The sequence below is a fragment of the Chondrus crispus genome, genomic scaffold (genome assembly GCF_000350225.1).
Source record: "Chondrus crispus Stackhouse genomic scaffold, scaffold_269, whole genome shotgun sequence".
Lineage (NCBI taxonomy): Eukaryota > Rhodophyta > Florideophyceae > Gigartinales > Gigartinaceae > Chondrus > Chondrus crispus.
In genome coordinates, this window is record NW_005179148.1 from 34,466 (window position 1) to 55,156 (window position 20,691).

The 20,691-nt window shown below is 49.8% G+C and overlaps 2 protein-coding genes; one reads left to right on the top strand and one right to left on the bottom strand.

Annotated features, from left to right (window-relative positions):
- Positions 1-13,466: 13,466 nt before the first annotated feature.
- CHC_T00005070001 (hypothetical protein) lies at positions 13,467-13,751 on the top strand. The gene has a single exon (XM_005716450.1). The coding sequence runs from the start codon at positions 13,467-13,469 to the stop codon at positions 13,749-13,751; it is 285 nt and encodes a 94-aa protein (XP_005716507.1).
- Positions 13,752-18,978: 5,227 nt separating this feature from the next.
- CHC_T00005071001 (hypothetical protein) lies at positions 18,979-19,898 on the bottom strand. XM_005716451.1 is given in 2 exon segments: positions 18,979-19,568; positions 19,569-19,898. The coding sequence occupies 1 exon segment, from the start codon at positions 19,896-19,898 to the stop codon at positions 19,569-19,571; it is 330 nt and encodes a 109-aa protein (XP_005716508.1). The 3' UTR covers positions 18,979-19,568.
- Positions 19,899-20,691: the final 793 nt, after the last annotated feature.

Here is a 20,691-nt window from a genome sequence, read left to right on the forward strand (position 1 = left end):
ACACATACTGAAATGGTGTCTTCCTCGGAGCTCGATCGAACACTTTAAAATCGACATGGCGAAGATAAAACCTACCCCTCCTAATTTTCAGGAATATGGAGAGAACACTGAAGAATTAAATCAGGAAATATCTGCCCCCGTTCGGGTTATTCTTCCGTCCGAGTGGGCGAAGCTTGATGTTCTCCCGTATCCCCTCTATGACAGTATGTTCTGTCAAGGCCATATGAAGGACGCAATTGAGATTTCAGAAATAGTGCGTGACCGAGCCAGTGTTTTGAATGCCGGGGAGTTCATTTTTGCGACCTTCAGGAGGAGGCCCGTGAAAGTATTCCCAGGAGCCAAAGTTCTTGTCGACATCAATTTTGTGCGGCCGCGAACTTCATTACTCGATTATTCCAAAATTGATTCCGTTGTGAGTGAGTACGAGGTAATAGGCTTCACAAATCATGGTTGCACATTGAGCGGGACTGTTTCGTCTGTTTAGTGCGTAGGTTCGGAGGATAGCATTTCTTCGAGTTCAGAACTAGCACAAAGTAGAGCCCATGGCTCGGCAAGATATCTGGTTAGGAAACTTTCAAGAGCATCGGCAATGAAGAAAATTGGAATGGAAAATATGTCAAGAGTCCGAAACCAGGAAATTCAGCTTTCAAGAAACAACCGATTTCGGAAGCGACAACGGCTACGGAGGGAAGTCACTGTCCCGTGGGATCGTGATAACTTGCTCCCCGGGGATATCGTATGTTTGCTTCTCCCTGGTCAATCGCAAGACCCACTGGAACTTTGTGTGCTTGTCGTCTATAGATATTGGAAACATGACGGTATGAAATCTGTCCGACTGCTGTTTGTTAAGACTTCAGACTTATGTGGCAGTGCGGAAGAGAATTGTGAAGAGGACTTCAGTCGCAATGAGGTTTCACTTTCGTTCGGCCATGATGATTTGTTGGCAAGTCACGAAGTAGTGGGGCATGTGCGTCTCGACTGCAATGATGCCAATGATCTAGATGTGGCAAGTGGGGCAAGGTCCAGAGTCGTCCCTAAATCAAATTGCAAAGGTATACTGCAAGATGGGACACCGTATGTGGTATACAGAGTTCTCTTGTACTGTGATGACTTCCAGCCGCTTTCCCCGACGTGCCAGAAAAGGTCCGCAGGTGGTTTTTACATGCTGCCGCTCGGCTTATTGCCGCGTGATAGATCCACGCGCGCTGCTACAAGGCTCATTGGCCTTACTCCAACGGGTGTCAGCACAAACCAGCTCATGCTACATATCATCCCGGATTTGCTGAGAGCCTGCGTTGATGGGATTCAAGGAAGGTCACCAGACGGGGACGAAGTGAGGATTTTTATAGATGTTGTTGGATTTCTCGGCGATTACCTGGAGTCGGCGCATGGTGTTGACCTCTTAGGACATCACGCTAATTCACCCTGCACTGCATGTTCTGTACGCAAACACAGGGGTGCAGATAGAAGCTCTCTTGGATATACAACCATTTTACATGCTTCCAACTCTTCTGTCCTTACAACTGCCGATCGGCATTGGGCCCTTCGCGAGAGCGGTATTGACGACAATGATTGTAATCTTTTGGGAATGTATTCAACCACGAGAGTAAGCAATGAGTCATGCCCACTGCTTAAGCTTCATGTTGAGCTTCAGAAAGTCCGATCGGACATTCAAAGGGCCAATCATGGTGGACCAGTTGTGTGTGGGCTTTTCGACCCGTACCGATCTAATATCATCGCTCCGGACCATCTGCTCAGCGGATTAGCCAAAGATATTATGCAAACTGCTTTTGCTGTTCTGCCTGGCAAGGAGTGGAAACAAAGAATGGATTATATGGTTTGTTCTGCGCTTAGTGAAAATGGGCTCATACGGCAGTGTTCGACGTACCACGTTTCAAAAGGAACCCTGCATGGGATGAGTCTCTCATCAACTTTTTGCATGCTTCTGTGCTGTGTTCCCGTTTACAGAAACATCATCAACGCCCTGAAGTTGGAAGATGAAGTACAAGGACGTGTTCTTGAAGCGCTCGAGTGCCTGAACAGACTGATTGGTTTGACGTATTGGTGGCCGGAGCAGGGAGTTGACCACCCTAACGATGTTGCATGCTTCGATCTGACAAAATCAAACAACAAATACATTTGCAATATTCAAGATCTCGCCGTTTCGTATCTCGAACAAGTAGATGCGCTATGTGTGGAGCTGGAGGTTGCACGGAAACAATTAGACAAACCAAACTTACACAGACTTCTCGAACTGTACTTCCATTGGTTACCAGCATTTGGTCATGTCAAGCACTTTACGGAGCTTGTACTGGAGAACGCGCACCAGCCTCTGAAGCGGTGTATAACGAAAAGCAATCATCATAACTCACAAATTTCTGCTGTGGCGCACTGTTTGGGGAATGACTGGCAGGGAAGGATATCACTCTTGCATGAAGGAGTTAAGAAAAGTAATTCAGATTCTGAAGAAAAATGCAAACGAGGTCTCCGAAGACTGCTTATAGGTAGCCAAATGACCGAAATGGTAGAACCGAACGAAGAACATCACAGGTTAGTTAAGCAGGCAGACGAGCTCGTCCACGCTGTCCTAGTAGAATCTCCACTTCATATCGTGCAGGGAGAAGGAAATGCCTTCCGTTTACATTCAAATGAGGTTACATGGAAGACATCTGGGAATTTGAAAGGAAGTGATATGAAGGCTATGCAGATCGGCACGAACGCTACCATAGATGTACAAGAGCTCCTTTGCCATGGAAAAAAGCTTCTCCGAAAGTACTATTTGGAGTATGGCTACGGAGAACAATGGGCTGCACATCTTCGCAAGAATGCGAGGAGAGTTCGCAATATGAAGTTTGGAAATGGTGGTCAGCAGTCGGCTTCGCACGAGTTAATCTATACTGGATGCGTAGTGGAGACATTAGTATCGCCAGAGTGCATCCAAAGACCTGATCGACTGTTGTTTCCACAAGAAAATGGAATAGTTACAGTAGCACGATTTGCTGTGATTGGTATTATTGAAAGGGAAGAGGAGGAATCACCATGGGCAGTGGTAATTCGATGTGATTTATCAAATGGCTTTCTCCGCACGAGATCGAACATGAATACCGCAGATTTCCAACTATTGTACCTCACGAATGCAGTCCGACGCATATCGATTTTCCATGCATGTGGCCATGATGGAGTTTTCCACTGTCAAATTGACCAGATATCCAAGCGGGTGGGACACAAGGGCAATATATTTTCTGGGGAATTATTTCACTGGTTTGACAGGAAAGCTGGATATCCACCACGAATCGCATGAATCGGGCAGCTAATCATACAAAAATTCTTGAGGGCAGAGAAAATGGTATATATTTTGATCACAGTTATTGGTTACTGTTTCCCATTTTTAATAGTTCTAAGATATTGTACTTTCAGCTTGCAGGTCAATAAGTCATACCCGTAAACCTTTTGTTTCCATAGCTTTTGACTCATTACTTTCAACGTAATTCCTCTCTGGATTCAGCTTCTGGTAGGCATCGAAATCTATCGTTACGTTCGAACAGGTTTATTGCTAACAACATCTTTTTTGCTACAGAAATCAGTGTCTACAGAAAGTATCAGTGGTTGTGTATCCAACGCATGAATTACTTCGGTGGTATTAAAAACAGTTGTTCCCCAGTAATGAGCTAACTACTGTGTATCTGTTCGACCATCACTCTGAATCAGCACATGTTTTGATTCCGGGGCAATGAAATTGTTGCTCCAAACAATAAAATGATGCAATGTCCAACTATAATAGTATCTCTTGTAGCACTAGCTGTGTTGGATGCGCAATCCATCTATCAATGCTAGCAACCAATGAGTCTGATGACAATTACTGATTGGCCTTTTGCTTCAAAGAGTGTATATTGTTGTTGTCATAATACAGATCTGTTGCTCCCTAGCATTAATCAATTGCTGCAATTTCAATACATCCCACTCTAAAAACCATGGCATCATATCTGAATGACATCGTTGTGATCCGTGTCGGCTTCAATCCCCTAATTCAGCCTCGAGATTTTTCGTCATCTTTTGGCGAATTTCCTCGCCCATTTTCTCGAACCTGTTGGGTAGGTTATCCTTGTCGGTTTCAATCCCCGTCGGGGATTCTTGACCTTCTGGATCCGTAGCCGTATTGGCCTGCATTCGGGTACGGGGACCTCGCGGGATCCTCGACGCCCTTGCCGATCCGCTTCTGCTCGCCCCGGGACCGACGTCCCCGGGGGCGTTTGTCGACATGGTCCGTCACAAATGAACGAACTTAAACAAAACAAAAAAAGAAAAGTAGTTTCTAGGTCGGGTCTCCTGTACACTAATTCTAGGTCAGGAGACCACTTATGTAGTGCAATGCGCCTGTCAGGCAGAGATCGCGGTCCGATGGTCCAGCAAAAACAACAACAGCAACAAAAAGAAGAACTGCCGACGGCACAGCGCTACGGAGTTTCCGACTCTCCTTTCTCCGTTTAAACGAGCTTGCGACTCGTGGTAGCTCAGATCCCTGATAGGGGGGGCACAGAGAAACAGCCCGACCCGGGATCTATGTGGTAGAGACTTGCGAAGAGAACTGCTTGACGAGTGTGGGGTGGGGCCTGTACGTAGGTACCCCGGTTCCACTGGGTTGTAAGGCCAATGCTCGTTGAGCTTCTTCGACGCCTTGTAACGCGACAAGGCCTTCGACGGGGACGTCGCAACGCAGCCGACGGGATGAAATGAAAGTAGCAGCGCTACACTGACTGTGCCGCCCGATGGCTAAAACACCTACACCGGTTCGGTCGCAACCAATACCGATGGTACCAACACAAGATAAGGAAAATAGGTAGAAATAGAGATAGAAAATAATAGGGAAATAAAGGAAAAGGAAAGGGAACCCCCGAGCGCAAAGGATAAAGTAATCTGTAGTTAAAGGGAATGTCTTCTGAAAGACGGACTTCGACCAAGGCGATATCAGACTCTAGCAACTCGGGTTACTTTTACTGACTTGGTGGTCAGAGGGCTAAGGTATATATCGCCCGGCCAAAGCCACTACAGTAGCTGTCGGCGCTAAATCCTAAATCTAATGTAATGTTAGATAATTAATTGGTAACTAATTAAAATTAAATAATAAATTAATATGGTGATCCATTTCACACTTGTGTCCCCCAACTCGGACTACAGTACCACCCCTGGTCTCTCTTCTCCAGGCCGGGTATTGCACTACAAACGCCCCACATCCGCTCATGAATTGCTCGGGCTCATCATTTTACATGGGCTTTGTGCCAGTTATGATGAGTTCCCACCTACCGTTTGCAGTCCGGACGAAGCGGAACACTTTCTTCAGATGGGAATCTCTGCTCAACGTTACAAGGACGTCTGGTCTGCAGTAAGTGATGTAGTACAACGGCGGGAAGGCAATGGCACCACCGCTGCCGCCCTATATGGCAAGGCATCCCTTCTCCGAAACAGGCATTCCCGTATGCCTCTTAGCGACAGGGCCATCCCCAAAGACATATGGGAAATCTAGAGACCGTTTATGGGTTCCCAGGCCAGTTGCACCAAGGGTTTCGTTTATGGACGATATAGAATCCTTCGCATTGTAACCGCGATCAGCGGCAAAAATGGCATCAGCCATGGGGGCTATGGCTCCCTTAGTTGGAGCCCCTTGCACGAGCCGCACCAGCCCTTCCCAAACGTCAACAATTTTCTCTCGAGGCCTCGAGTAATGGCATGCCAGAATTAATGGATTGAGCGCAGAGCACAGTGCATTGCTCACGGGACCCAGTGCTTTAGAAGGGTTGTTGAGTTGCTGTAAATTAGTGTACTGTGTGACAGCTCTAGAGCTAAGCCGAAGGTGATCATCATCCAGCGAGAAAAGTGTGGCACCAGGTATATAGAAAAGGCGTTGGTTCACCGCAGCACACTCTTGTTCCATTTCTGTGATAACCGCGTTGCCCCGTGATGGCTTGTTAGTCCATCCTGTCGTAGTGTACTCGACCCGTGCACTTTTCTGTTTTGTGCAGCTCAAAGCTGACCAAACGTCCTTGTGACGGTCAGCAGCAACACCTATCTGAAAAACAGCTGCTGTTTTCGCGAAACGACACCATGGTGACTGACTCACCGTATGAAGAGCACAGTACGTGCTGCGCAATAATAGCCATAAGCTCTGAGAGTTCAAAGGCTGTTCTATTACGGGACACCAGCACCCCATTTATGGCTTCCCGGACCTTTTCGAGCCCACTATTCGGCAACAGAGCTTTGAATAGTTCAATTGACTCGGAGCGAATGCATATATATTCCCCAAATGACGATTCTGACCATCATAATCTGCACCTCGCACTTCTTCGCAAACATTGCTGAGAACTGCATTGGCCTCCTTTAGAAAGAGTCGGGCGAGATTCTCATCGACATAATCCACAACTATTTCAACTTTCGCAAAAGCAGATAAATACTCCCAGCCAGGAAGTCCTGCCCGCCCTTGTGCACTCGAACTAGCGTCTTCGGTGTCACCAGAGACGTGTTGATTGGCGGGAATGGAAACGGAATCATCATTCTCTACAGTATATCCATGAGTCTGTAAGGGTTCTGCATCTTCCCCCACAAATATGCCGGACAAATAGTCTTCGATAAAATTTTGAGCTGCATTCACAGCCGAACTATCTCTTTGAACTGCTGAGGAGGTAGAATTTTGGAGAGCAGCCAATTCTTCGTGGGTGATTCTGGCATTAGACGAAATGCTTTCATCATCAGAACATGACACTTCTTGCATATCGGCAAGTTCTTGTGAGAAAGGACGATCTCCTTCTTCGATTGACGGGCTTCGTGGAGACTCATTCGCGTTTTGTAGCGGCTGGAGGGCGGGTGGAGTTTCAGGCACTTCAAAGCGAACAGAATCTAGAGTACTAAAATGGCTGGTTTGTCCCTGACCACACGTTGGAGGTTCCATATGACAGCTATTGCCAATGGAATTATTTCCATTTTCAAATGCCGATCGTTCCGCCTGATGAGACACTGCCACGCAGACAGCATTAGAAACGTGTTCGTCATCGAAGGAGGAGTGGTTGAAATCATGGTCACTTCCGAGAACAGGGTCAGCATGGACTACAGCTTTCGATTGCTGATTAGTGCTGTAGGCATTGTTTGACATATTGTTGTCGAGGGAAAGTGATGGGGACGAAAGAATAGGATGGAGACAACGGAAGGTTGTAAATGGATGGATTGGGCGATTGTAGAGCGACAAAAAGGTAGAAGGATTCTAGGGGGATTAGATTGGAGCGGCTGAAGTTTGAGAGCTGGAAGGGGTGAGAAAGTGATGTCAGCCACGTCTGAGTGTCCTTCAGTGATGATCTGAGAGAAAAAGTGATATTTTGCAGTGATTCTGAGCGACATCACTCGTTTTGTGTGCACAGTAGTGATGATCACAACACTGTTGTGAGGGCCTCCTTTAAGACAGCATGGACGGGCATGTGTGGACATGCATGGACGTCGGCCTGCACCTGATTGGTCTATATAATACTTTTCTTAACAGTATGATGGCGCACACAATGTTAAAATAATAGCTTCCATCACTACCAACGTGCCATGCAAAACAAAATCATTGGCTATCGCCACTGGATAAGTGTGAATGAATTCAATGTAGATCCAATTTTGCACATATCGAATTCAGTTTAATCATTTTATTGATGCTCCCAAATGCCACTATATTTGAAAAACGGCGGGAGACTGGCATCCGAAGGAGATGCAATTCGTATCCCAACAGCACCCACCCAGAACCCAACCTACCGCGGCCTGCCCTACCAACTCCTCGCTCCCTTCGCTTTCCGATCCCCATCACAATGACCACACAAAAGTCCCCCCTCATTCTCCGTCGCAGTCCTCGTTTCCTTAGACCATGTCCCTCGTCTCCGCCATCTCCAAACGCCCAAACTATGCGCGTGCTGCAGTTTACGCACAGATCAGAGCAAGAATCTTTTCCTCGCTCCGCACATAGTCCTGTCGATGGCTCCCAAAATAATTCGCCAATGGAGCCATTGGCAGGTGCTCGCGTTCTCTCAGTTGACCAGCGAGCAGCTGGTGAGTTCAGAGCCTCGAAAGCCGATGATAAGTGCGCGGCATTCTCTTTTTTGTCAAGCCTAAATGTCAAGCAACTAAGGGTCATATTGAAGGAATGGACGTGGAAACAATCAGGTAACAAGGGCACCCTCGTCGCTCGAGCTTTTCTACAGTTACAAATTTTTACTTTATCTGGACGAACAATTTGTGCTGCAATGTCTTCGATCCCAGAAACGGCCAGATTCGAGTCTTGGCTTCAGCAGCGTGTGACACTCGACCTGCGTTCTCCGCTCTACTTTTCCCGTGTTCCCGCCGATGCCGAGCTATTCAAGCTTTTGGAAGCGAAAGAGGTTGAAACGTTCAAGAGAAAAAAAGGAAACTTGGAGGAAGCAAGACAAAATGGGTATTAAGTTGTGAGAAGTGAAGATCACGGTGGAGAAGAACTGGACGAGACAAGTGGCAGTCAGAGAGAGGCTGGTCCGGTTAGCGGATTGGGCACGTTTAGCATCAGCGAATTCGCTCGCCTATGCGTCATCATGCGGGATGATGAAGACGCGAAATGCGCCCTGGATGGGACAGGGCAGGAGCTGACAAGGAGTCAGCTGGATGCGGGTTTTACGAGAGACTCATACTGGGGTGTTATAGAAGAGCGCTTTAACAATCCTAATTTGCGCCTTCATCTCAACATGGTTGGGAATGTCGACGAGGTAGACTCTAAGGTGGCACCGCCTTGTCATCGGTCGGCTACATTTTTGAAAGAAAAATTTCTGGATGCACGGAGGTCCTTCACGACGTGTGTGGAAAATTGGTCAAGGTCTGGACAAAACAACACCGGGAATTTTAAAAGTTACGCAGGGACTCGGGGGGGGGGAGTTGACCGCGGAAGGGAAGCGGAATGTAGTCCTTTTTGTCTGCGCACGGAAAGGAACGGAAAATGAGGACACCCGGTTTGCGAATTTGTGCACGAGGGTGATCCCATTCGATAGGGGATGTGACGAGGGTGGCAGTCAGGGAACCAGCGGGATGTCGGGACGGGGAAATCGCAGGAGTTTTAATCGGGGGGAGAATTTGTTTGAGCACTCGTGGAGGACCTATTCCGAAGCAGCAGTTGCGGAAAAGCGAGCGAAGGCCGCTGAACGAAAAGAGAAGGCGTTTAAAAAAAGGAAGACCGAGATAGAAAATTCGAGAATGCAGCAATTACATCACCGCCAATGGTGTGTTGTGTCCATGGGAAACCTTTACAAGACTTTAAAAGCCCAGGGATTGGACCCAGATGAGTCTTTTGAGGAGTGCGCAAAACTCCAAATGGAGGAGTTAAAAATGGCGTTTTTAATGCCGCAGTCCCGACCCATGGGCAATCTTTGCAATGGGCGGCGGTCTGACGGGGACGTGGTTCAGAACCCACCTTTTGTCAGCAGCAATTTGCAACAGGAAGAAGAGATTCCCCCGGCTGACTGTGAAGCGGCGATAGAATAGGATGAGATACGCTTCAATAGATCATGATAGGAGGATGAGGCGTTCCTTAAAGCCAGTAAAGACAGTGGCAAACACCGGCCCCCTCGAAGGGGACGACGATAACCTGCCGGAGCTATAGTTTTCATATTTTGTATCTCTGTACACTTCTTTGACGTTTTCCCAGGCCATTTCCTCACCTGCGGCAGGTGCGGTAGCAGCTGCTGCACTTGCGACCCCTCGTAGAGCTGTCATTAACAACAAATATTGCCAGCACAACCCCTACAACCCCAAGGCACACCAACCCAATCGTACATCCAATATTACCTCCTTTCTGTTCCGAATCCTCGACACTCGCTGTCTGCAAGTCCGAAAGCTGTGGGTTCATCAGCTGTTGAATAGGCCTGTAGCTTTGATCGAACTGCAAAATATGTTCCGGGTCAACTCGTAGCCAGCGTCCGACCTCCCCGACATTTTTGACGGTGGCAGACAATGCAATGACACGCAGAGACTGAACTTGAGCAGATGATATGTTCTGCTTGAGTTGGTCGCTGGTGACAAACATGCGAGTTATGACAGATTCAAGTGTACCACCTCGTGAGTTCCCTATATGGTGGACTTCATCGACGAAGAGCAAAGCAATATTGGACAAAACGCCGGGTACTGCTTGGGAACAAGTATTCCTCGTGAGGCTATCCCCTTTTTCAGCAGTCGTCAAGATCAGGTCAGCATTCAGCAAGATTGAATTGGAACCTGCCGCATACACATCTCCTGTCATGATTTCAACCCGTAAGCCGAGAAACGCATATCGCCGTTTCCAGTCATGTCCCTTTTCCATGCAAATGGCTTTAGTGGGAGCAATAAACACCACCTTCCTGGGTAAACCACTGGCAGGTAGGTACTTTTTCTCTAATGAAGTGAGAGCAAGATGCAAGTAGCGAAGAAGGGCAAGTTCAAAGCAAAGCGTTTTACCAGAACCAGTAGGCGCTGAGACGAGCATGTTGCAATCGCTGTCCCATGCCTCAATGCATGTGACTTGCATGCGATTGAATGTATGGTAGGGTATTGCAGGTGTCAGATATGATGGCAATATCGAGGACACCTCCGAAGCCATGAAGTTAGTGACGGTGACAACCGTCCGAGTGTCGAACGGGAAATTATGCCAGGCCTGAAGAACCAAAAAGACTATACGAATGAGTTGTCGTCGTTCTCACCATTGGCAGGGTGCAGAGGGCAGCGTCAACTCTTGCAAAACAAGCCATAACAATTCTTCAGAAAACTCAGGGTTTGTTGCGGTTTCGGTTGAGCTACCTAGCGATTGAAACGAAAAATTTGTAGCCCCATGCCGAATCGCCGACGTTCTGCGGAGAGTAAAAGGTACACCAAAAGCTGTTCCCGCTAATGTAAATCGGTTCGACTCCTAACGCGCGCGCTGAGACGCCGGATCTCTCACCGTGATTCTGTAACCGTGATTGCGCTCAATATGGCGTCGTCGTCTCCATATCGGAGAGCAGACACATTGTCCCTGGCACTTCACTAGCCCTCACCGAATACACCCGCATCGCGCGCCTTTCGTCAGTGCAAAACGCAAGCTCAGAATATCGCCCCAGAGCCGTCCGTGGATCAAAAACCACTTTCATTTCCGTCGCCCACCGAGGCATTTGAACCTTGAACGTTTGAGACCCACCTCTCGGATGTGGATGACTAGTAGATTCATAACAAGCGGTTCGCTGTCGAACTCGCAATAGAAAACTGTACCGGTCTCCGTGATAGGCATGCTCGAAGGCGGCGTTACCAGCCACTACGTCAAAACGATACTTCAAAAGCATCTCGGCCGGTGGAAATGATCCAAGCGGCTCTACCTCGCGAGCGAAAGTCTCCGTGTCGAAATTTAGAATGCGCAGGTACCCCGGCCGACAAAACCTCTGCAAGCACTCTCTGACTCGCTTCTTCTCCCTTTCAGACATTGCCGAGACAGCTTTTGGCGGCGAAACGCTGCATTGCATGCATCCCCATTCCACAACCGCTTGCCATATTTCATATTCTGAAGCACCAAGGTTTTCTTGCTTGACAATGTGCAGCATAAGGTCGACAGATAATTCTTCATACGGGGCACGCCAGAGTAACTTGGAACAGTTTTCGGCCAGATACTCTGTGAGCCTCACGACGAGTAAGCGATTCTGTTCCGAGTCTTGGAGAGCACGATCTAAGACGGTGACGATTTGACGCACATTCTCCTCGTTTCGAAGGTAGGAAAAGACAATGCTTTGCAGACTACCGATTCCAAGCTGCGCAGATATCGAGCAAACATCATATATATCTGCAGCTTGAAGGGCGATTGTGCCGGTTTACACGTATTCCAAAACCTTTCTAAATACGGGCAACGAAACAGAGTCGATAGGAATCTCCATAGTAGAAGTTTTTCAATTATCAAAGGGAAAATCCCTTTGATAATTTTTTGTGTGGTTGAGCTCTCGCATGTCATAGACCAGGCCGTAATCCGCACACGGAAACAAGGGAACATAATCTTCGTTCGACACCGGCAACCAGACTGCCACTCCCTCCGGCGTTCCTAGTATCTACGCTTCCGGAGATGATCCTGGGTCTTCTTCGTCAGTCGGTATCACCGGATTGGGAACGTCGACTTCAGATGACGGAGCAACGGGAGTCGGTGGGTCGGAAAATAAATCAGGCGAGTCGTCAACATCTGCAGGTCGGCTCGGAAAGACTGGTGAAGCCGAGATGGAAACCTGCGCTGCATCTGGTGATACACTCGGTCCTATTGGGTTGAAACTCGATGATGGAATAGATGTCCTCGTGAGTAGCATTGTGACCATACTTAGCGTAGGTGTTGCTGTTATCGTGGGTAGTATGCTGTTGATACTCGAGGAAGGTCTCAATGTCTCTGTCGGTACGATTTCGGTTCCGCCTGGTAAAGGCGTAAGATTCCCGGTTGCAAGGGTTTCGGAAACACTTGAAGAAGGGATCGGTGTTTGAGTCGATAGGTTTTCATCGAAACTTGATGAAGGCGCTGGTTTTGGTGTTGGTGTTGGTATTAGTGTTGGTGTCCTGATCGGTGGGGCTTCATTGACACTTGATGAAGGAGTAGGCGTCCGTGTCGGCGAGAAGTCGTTCACACTTGATAGGGGCGTTGGGGTCTCGGTCGGTACAATTGCAACAACACCTGATGACGGCAGCGGTGTCCCAGTCGATGGCAGTAGTGGGCTACCAGTAAACAACAGTACCGGAGTCCAGCGCCAGTAGCAGGCTAAGCGCATCCATGACGTGCTTGAGACGCACGGCATCGCGCGTGCGGATCGCTGTGAGGTTGTACCGCTTGCTCTCGCCCAGTAGCAGATCCGTGAGCCGCACGAGGGTGTTGAGCCACGCCGCGTCTAGGCCCTGCGAGTGGCGGCGCAGCGCAGCACCGTGTGCAGGGGGGCAATGTTTTGCTGCGTCGTGCAGCCGCGCAGTGTCACGCGCCGCAGCGGCCACGCCCGCCACGCCTCGCAGCGGCTGCGCCCGGCATGCGGATAGCAGCACGTGATGCGCGCGGCGGGTCGGCAGCGAGACGGCGAAAGTAATGCGTCAGGGAGTGGGCCACGGAGCCGTGTAGAAGAAGATGGTGCGTGGGAGCGGCGGGCGTGGAGGTTCGAAATATTTGCAATGAGATCGACAAGGATCTGTGTGTGGGTTCCTCGAGTAAAATGAGGACGCGCTGGGAGTAGGGGCAATCCCCGTACTTTTGAGATAGCGTATCGCTATTTGAGTGCGCCTGAGACCCCTTCACATGCACCTCTACACCTCCACGAGGTAGTCGCAATCGGTCCATCTTGCTCCCCACCATCGAGCGACGATCTCTGATTTTCGCCAGCTCTCTGTACAACAGATGAAGGCTTAGCGGTGCACGCTGCTCCTCGGAGTACGAAACCCCTCCAAGCTGAAGCCTTCTCCGCCGATAGAATGGAATGGCATGTGCCTGCGGCAACGGGTCGAAAAACTCGACCAAGTCCATCAAGGCCGACTGCGCGAAATACAGTCGTGACCCAACTCGATCGCATCGTCTCTTGCTTCGCGAAGTACGTCGCACGAAGGCCTCCAAAGTCTCAAAGTCTCGGATCACAGGCTTGTACCAGCGCGCGACGGTTGCATCTACTTCCAGAATACGAGAAAATTCTCGGAACGAAAGGACCGCGTCCTGCCCACGCCTCTCGTTTTCTGCTTTATCCACGAAATCCAATTTCCCGCTGTAGAGCTTGCGATGCAGGAGCTCGCCAAGGACAGCTTGTGCACGCGGTGTAACACGTAATGGGCCGGCGCGAAGAGCCGTTTGCCCATCAGGCGGGTGGAATAGATGCTCCGTCATCTGCATCTCGATAAGAATTTCGTCGCTTGCCGCAAATACACCTTGAATCCTACCAAGAATATTGCTTAAGACTCTATCTGCTGCATGGAAACCATAATCCAAAATAATGCTCTCCTGCTTGATAATCTCTACCATTGCGAAGTATCAACCGAGCAAATAGGCTGAATATGCTGGAGAAAGAGAGCTGTCAAGACCTTTCTTTTCCACGCGGTCCCAGTCTGCATCCACGATAGAGTGAATTCTGTCAGCGAGCTTTGCAGCGCTTTTCAGAATAGAGGCTGACAGCTCCATGTACTTCTTTCTCAGCAGCCGCTCAATTTCGTCTTTCTTAGCCCTGGCCGCCTTCTGCTGTGCGGCAATGGCAGCCATCTTATTGCGACGTGCGTTGTACCTGGTCCCTGAAATAGTAGATACGGTGGAGATGAGGGCGACGATTACCGGGGCTGGGACAAAGTGTAACAGCTCCCTGACGCGATCTGTTAAAAAGCCGTATGCCGTTCTGGTGACTGTGGACACGATGCCAGCCGGTAGTTCGATGATTTTCTTGAAGCTGTGGTTGACTTGCTCTAGTTGCGACTTTTCCTCTGGCATGACAGGGTTGGTGTTTCTTGACCCTTCGGGATTCTTACCCCCGCCGTCATCTGGTTGGCGCTTACCGGGACCGTCGCCTCCGTTTCCAGATATGGCTGAGCCAGAACCAGAACCGGAGTCCAGCTGAGGCTCGTCTAACTCAGAGTCCGTTGCGGTGGGGGAGGAAGTGGGAGAAGAAGATTCCGGTTGTTTGTCCCGTGATGATTCGAGTTCCTCATTAGAGTTGGATGACGTCTGCGAATTCATCTGAAGCGCAAATCTACAGCTATGTGCAACGACTGGCTGGCAAAAACAGGGAAATCAGCCGCACGGAGCGGAACGGTGCGGCCGAGATCAGGGGTACCAACATATTTCCCGAAGACGCTGCACTCACGGAAGGACCCGTAGCACTAGGCGACAGCGTACACGAGATCAATGGCACGAAGATGCTCCCCGTCACCTGCGGGCTCACCGATACATGCGAGCCAGGAGATGTCGATGGAGTGGCGGAAATCTGGGGCAGCAGCATACTGCTCGAAGCTTGAGGACTGACAGAAGAACCAAACCCCGGAGAGACCGACGGCGTCTCTAAAGTAACCGGCAACAGAACACTTGCACTTGCCACCGCGCTTGCTGACGGCGAGCTGGTACCTGAGCTGATGGTGGCACTACCAACCGGTACCTGATTTGCGCTGATAGATGCAGGAGCACTCACGCTTGGTACAGCGCTCTCACTCGGACTCGGCAGTGAAGATGTAACGCTAGACGGCAGCGCGGAATCATCACACACAAGAGCGTCTGCATCGATTCCATCATTAATGACGCTTCTGATGTCGACACGTTAATTTGACAGGACCTGTACTACGTTGGCGCGATCCTCGCACACAGTGCTAGCGGCGTCCGATTTTCTGACTGATGTCAGCGCTGTCAACAGCGCCCGAGCCATGAAACACCAACAACCAAACCGAAAACATCCACATACGCCACCGCTTTACCCTCGTCGCAAACCCCTTCTTTCTTCCTACCGCATCCGTCTCCACAGCCGAGTGCTCTTCACCCATCTCGAAATACCGCTCCCGCCCCTCGTATCGAAACCTCACCTTTCCATCGTCCCCTCCGTGCATTCCAAACCCATTCTCATCCCCATCATGCCGATGAAGCGCCATCCAGAACGCCTCCTCCCTCCCGCCTCACCGCTTCACAACCACCCGCCTATGTCCTCCAAATCTCTCCACCCGGTGAATTGCCCAGCCTCCTATCGTCCTCACGTTCACGTCCGCCTGCTCTGTGCGCTCGCTATACAGTCGCTTCCATTCATGCATCGCTTCACCACCTAAAGGAAGGACGCGTAGCCTTGCCAAACACACAGCGATCGACATGCGATCAACACACACATTCACGTCGGGTACGTCGCATGACGGCATTTTCGGCTGTACGCAAAGCTGAATGCCGGCAAGGCTGGTGAGACCAACGGTAGTAGATCAAATAGAGACTGGGTTTGCCACTTGTCGCGAAATCAATTCCACATCCCTTCCGTCACTACTTGCCTGATTGGCCAGACGGTTGCACTTGATAAATTGTTCACATGCGTTCATGATCTACGCTGTAATGGTGCAGCGGTACTTCAGGCCGTTCTCTGCCTTTCTCCTTAACGATTTGAACCAACCTGTCTCGCTTTCTGGAATTAGAACCATTCCTGACAGGCAGTAGTGTTCCGTCGTGACTGCAGCAATCTCTCTCGTATCTGCCCTGAAACTCACGAGCCAATTGTCTTGATTCCTGGCACCACTGATTGATGTCAGCTTCTAAAACTTGTTTCTCGTAGTCTGTTAGCTGATGGGTCAACACAGAGCGCTCTCTGTCGTTTTCGAGCACAAAGTTGTGCAGCTTCATTAGCAAACAAATAAGGTTAGTGCTTTTGTTTACAGAAAACTCCAACCCACCACGTAATATTCTCCAACGGGCAACTAGCATGCCAAATGCCTGCTCTACGTGCATGCGCAAGGAGGATAGAAAAAAATTAAAGTTGTCTTGGTCAGTGTCAGCACCCGATTTCGAAAATGGCGTGATTATGTGCTCTGTGCAGGAGTACGCCTCGTCTCCTACAATGTAGTAACAAGTGCCGAGGATGCCCTTGTCTATTTCCCGTTTCAGTCCTGAAACAGAAAAAGCGAGAGAATCGTGTGTTGAACCTGTACAAATTGCAGAACAAAAACGAAAAATATAGTCAGAGTCAACAAGAGCTTGAACCGGGATCGCATAAAAACCTTTCCGACAATAGAACATAGCAGGGTTTTCTTGAGGTTCGGGCTTCTTAATTTTAACACAGATTCCGTCTACCGCACCAACCCAACCCGAAAGCGGATTCACAGATTTCCTTGAAGTTTGAAAGCGCTTTGCAATGGATGGCAAACCTGCGCTACTAGTAGGAAACCCTTTCAAACGAAGCCGCGTCATCAGTGCCTCACACGTAGAATTGAATACTTCGTGCAAAGTACTCTCTGCCACTTGATAGGCAAGGACAAGGTCGAGGTAGCTTGCTCCGGCTAATATTCTTAAGGTGATTCCCAGCCTAACTGCGGGAGGAACTGTACTCCTTCGATATTCTGTGGCCGCCTTGAATGGTTTGTCAATGAGATCTTGCACCTCGTTTAGCAACAGAGCGAATGCTGCTTCTGACATGCGGTATGACTTTCGAAACAGATCGGGGCCTAGTGCTCTCGTAATGTCGTCAAAGGACACTGTATGTCGAGATGGAAGGAGACGCTGGACATATGATTTGCGTCGGCGCTTTCCTGTGAACTTGGTCCTCACCCAGTGGTACGCAGCCCCAGCCACGACGACAAACGAATCGGAGTCCGAAGATGTTCCTGATGACGAAGAGCCTGGGGATCGTGTCGTCATGATGTGCTATGGGGAATGTGTGAGGGATGGATGAATGAAGGATCGTGTGAGACGATACGGTATGATGCACCCCTTGAGCCAATTTACGGATCACGGCGCGCTGGCACAATACATTAAATTATTGGACATGTAATATTTTGAAAATCGCGAACATATACATCCAAACATGGCTGTCCATGCTGTCTTAAAGGAGGCCCTGAATGTTCACTGCACTGGGGTGAATGTTCACATCACTGAAGTGATCACTGGGCGACTCCTGAAATTCTAAAATCGCAAATTGTGTTGACCAAATCGGGATTTTGTGACACACAAACGGCGCGTTGTGCACACACAACGCGCCGTTTTCTCGGACGGGCGACCCCATGCTAGGTTAAATGTGTATCGCACAAATGTCAAAATGTGCGCGCGTACAATCCAAATTTACTGTACACAGAGAAAGCGTCGGCCGCCGCCCGACCGACGAGACTCGACATCTACATCCTACCGAGCATGGCTCTGAATGAGAAGTAGCAATAGAATAGCCATTTGGTCATTCATGGTTCTGACGGTGGCTGCTCGGTGAAAACACCATCATGATTGAGCTTAGCTCACAGCACACACTGTAGATAGAGCTCCGACGGCGTCATCGCCGGCGTCCGGTGCCGTGCTCGTCGTTAGGAGCGACCCTGACACACCGTGCTCGTCGTTAGGAACGAGTTCAAAGCATGCGTACAGGAGGGGGACGCACATTATGTGCGCAAGCATTTCCGTGGTAAAACTCATTTTTTGTTCACAAAAAAGAAAAATATGACTCTGACACAAAAAAAATTTCCGGAGGCGCCCACTCACTCAAATTCAAGTGATGAAATCACCAAAAACATCACTTTTTCTACCTGCTGGTCACCATCTCTCACCATTTCTGAGTGATTGAAAAATCAGCACTCTGGGAACATAGGGTTATCATCTGAGGGTCAAGAAAATTGTGCAAAGTATGAAAAAATGCTGCATACGATGTAGACTAAAGTTACAAAATTTGTTGCCATGGTAACGTTTTGGACCGATTCAGTTATCGGACCAACCCCTGTTTATTGAGACAGCCCTTTGAATTTTCATTCAAGGTAAGTAATTTTCTTCTCGTAATTAGTAGTTGAGGAGGTTTTTCATTGCTGGAAATTGGTCTCCGCCAAAGAGACGTTCAGTTTTCTGTGCACAAAAGTCTCGCGATTTGCGCACAGCTTATGCACGTAGGATTTCGCTGAGAGAACAACTGCATGTCAGCTGAGAGAACAACTGCATGTTGTACAAGTTGTACAGAGAGAACAAGTTGTACAACATGCTGACATGCAGTTGTTCTGAGAGCTGCATGTTGTAGTTGTTCTGAAGTTGTACAACATGCTGACATGCAGTTGTTCTGAGAGCTGCATGTTGTACAAGTTGTACAACATGCAGTTGTTCTCTCATGCTGGAAGGGTACAAATTTCCGGTGCTCTGCTGCCTTGCTTGCGTCCTACTGCGCCTGCCGTTGAGTATACAATAAGGTAGCTGTTCATGCTGGGGGATCTCTAAGTCGCACAAACTTCTACGATGCTCAAGGAGCCGTGCAACAGGCGAGATCGAGAGGGGAGGCGCTCGGCGGACAATTAACAATCATTCCGAACTTGACCAAACAGATTTACACGAGCCCCGGGGTGACGACGTCTACAGGTGCTGGTCTTGATACCGGCAACGGTCAGGCTGCCACCGATCGAACTACTAGTCTAAATCTAAACTGCGAACCTCAAGCATATGACAAAGATAAGACAATCTTCGATTCAAAGTGTAACAGGTGCTCACCATCTTCCCGCGTTCACCAAGACCAGCAAATGGTTTATGAAACAGATAAACTCTGCAGCCTACATTGAAATACACGGAGCACCGTACCCCACAAGTTCGTCCTCACACAGGCGCTCTTTCGCTTGCTTCGCGCGGGGAATTCAACTTCTACTCTGTGCGACAGTGCGGCAGTACGACACTAGCGCACAATATGCCAGTCCCATCACCCTTCCTTCAAGCCAAGGTCACAGTGTCGGGAGAAATTTGAACTACCGCGTTGGGAACATGACACTCTTGAGGGCGTCGGGAGTAGAAAGGGACGTCTGCAACAATGTGTGACGGTGTGCACACAAGCTGAGGATGTGCAGACCAAAAATATAGCTACGCCAGCCTGCTCTGGCCCCAAAAAGCGGATGACGCTCGACAGCGAAGACGAGGATCAGAGCTCGGACCTGCACGTGGGGCAGGATCGTTTCCGGGAGAGCCATTTATGTATACACTCCTTGTGATAGGCGTGCGAACACTTCAACTGGACGAGCACGGCTGCATACTCGACTCCTTCCAGACAAATGTGGCACGTCTGGTTCATATGCTCCTTTCCGGCTTCAAAATGGCCCAGCCCAACAAGCTCTGCCTTGGACAGGCCGCACATAACGTTGCGTTCCTCCAACTCAATGAGTTCCTCATATGTTAACCCGAGCGACTCGTTATCATCCATCTCGTCCCTCACGCGATGTCTCAGCCGTGCCCAGCGCCGAAACGCACTCATCTGTGCAAAGCGGGCAAACCTCCTCCTCCTCGGGCCGATTCTTCTCCCGCCGCCGAGGCTATGCGTGTCATCTAAGTCGCGATGGTTGTCCCAATGATGTGGCACTGGGCCCCAACCGTGCGGGTCCTGGAGGTTACGATAGCCTGTCGGGCGATAAATGCGCCGGACGCCAGCGTTGGTATCCGAAATGACACGCACCTGTGCGTGGCGATGGGTGGTGTCGAACGGGGATGCTTCCAGGCCGACATGCTCCTGGTACACGACGGGCAGGGCGCGCGGAACTTGAAAACGTACATGCGCGGTCGGGGCGGGCGGTGAGCGATGACGGTTGAGGAAGCGACCGCGACGTGACGGGGAGGCAGCGGCGGCGGCGACGGCGCTACGCACAAGAGCCGGGTGGTGGGGAGGGTAGGCCTGGCGAAGGGGAAGCTCGCTGGTGCCGCCCCACCAATCGTCAATTGGAAGGGCGGGGCGGGCGCGTGGGCGGCGACGTTGAGCCAGCTTGGGGGGTAGGAGTGTCACAGGGGGGTGGGATGAAGGGGATGAAGGGGATGGAGGGGATGTTGCGGCAGTTGTGCTGGTGGTTTTGAAGGAGCGGGCGGGTAGTATAGAGTAACGTGGAAGGGGAGGGGATGAGACAGAGGTGAGATGGAAGGGAATGGGCGAGGGAGATGTTTGAGGGAGCGTGCGGAGTATGTGCTTGTTGAAAATGGAAAACAACAGGGGAGACGGAGGGCGAGGCGGCGGAGGAGGAGGCAGAGGGTGGGAGGAAGGACTTTCCAGCACAGTGGCG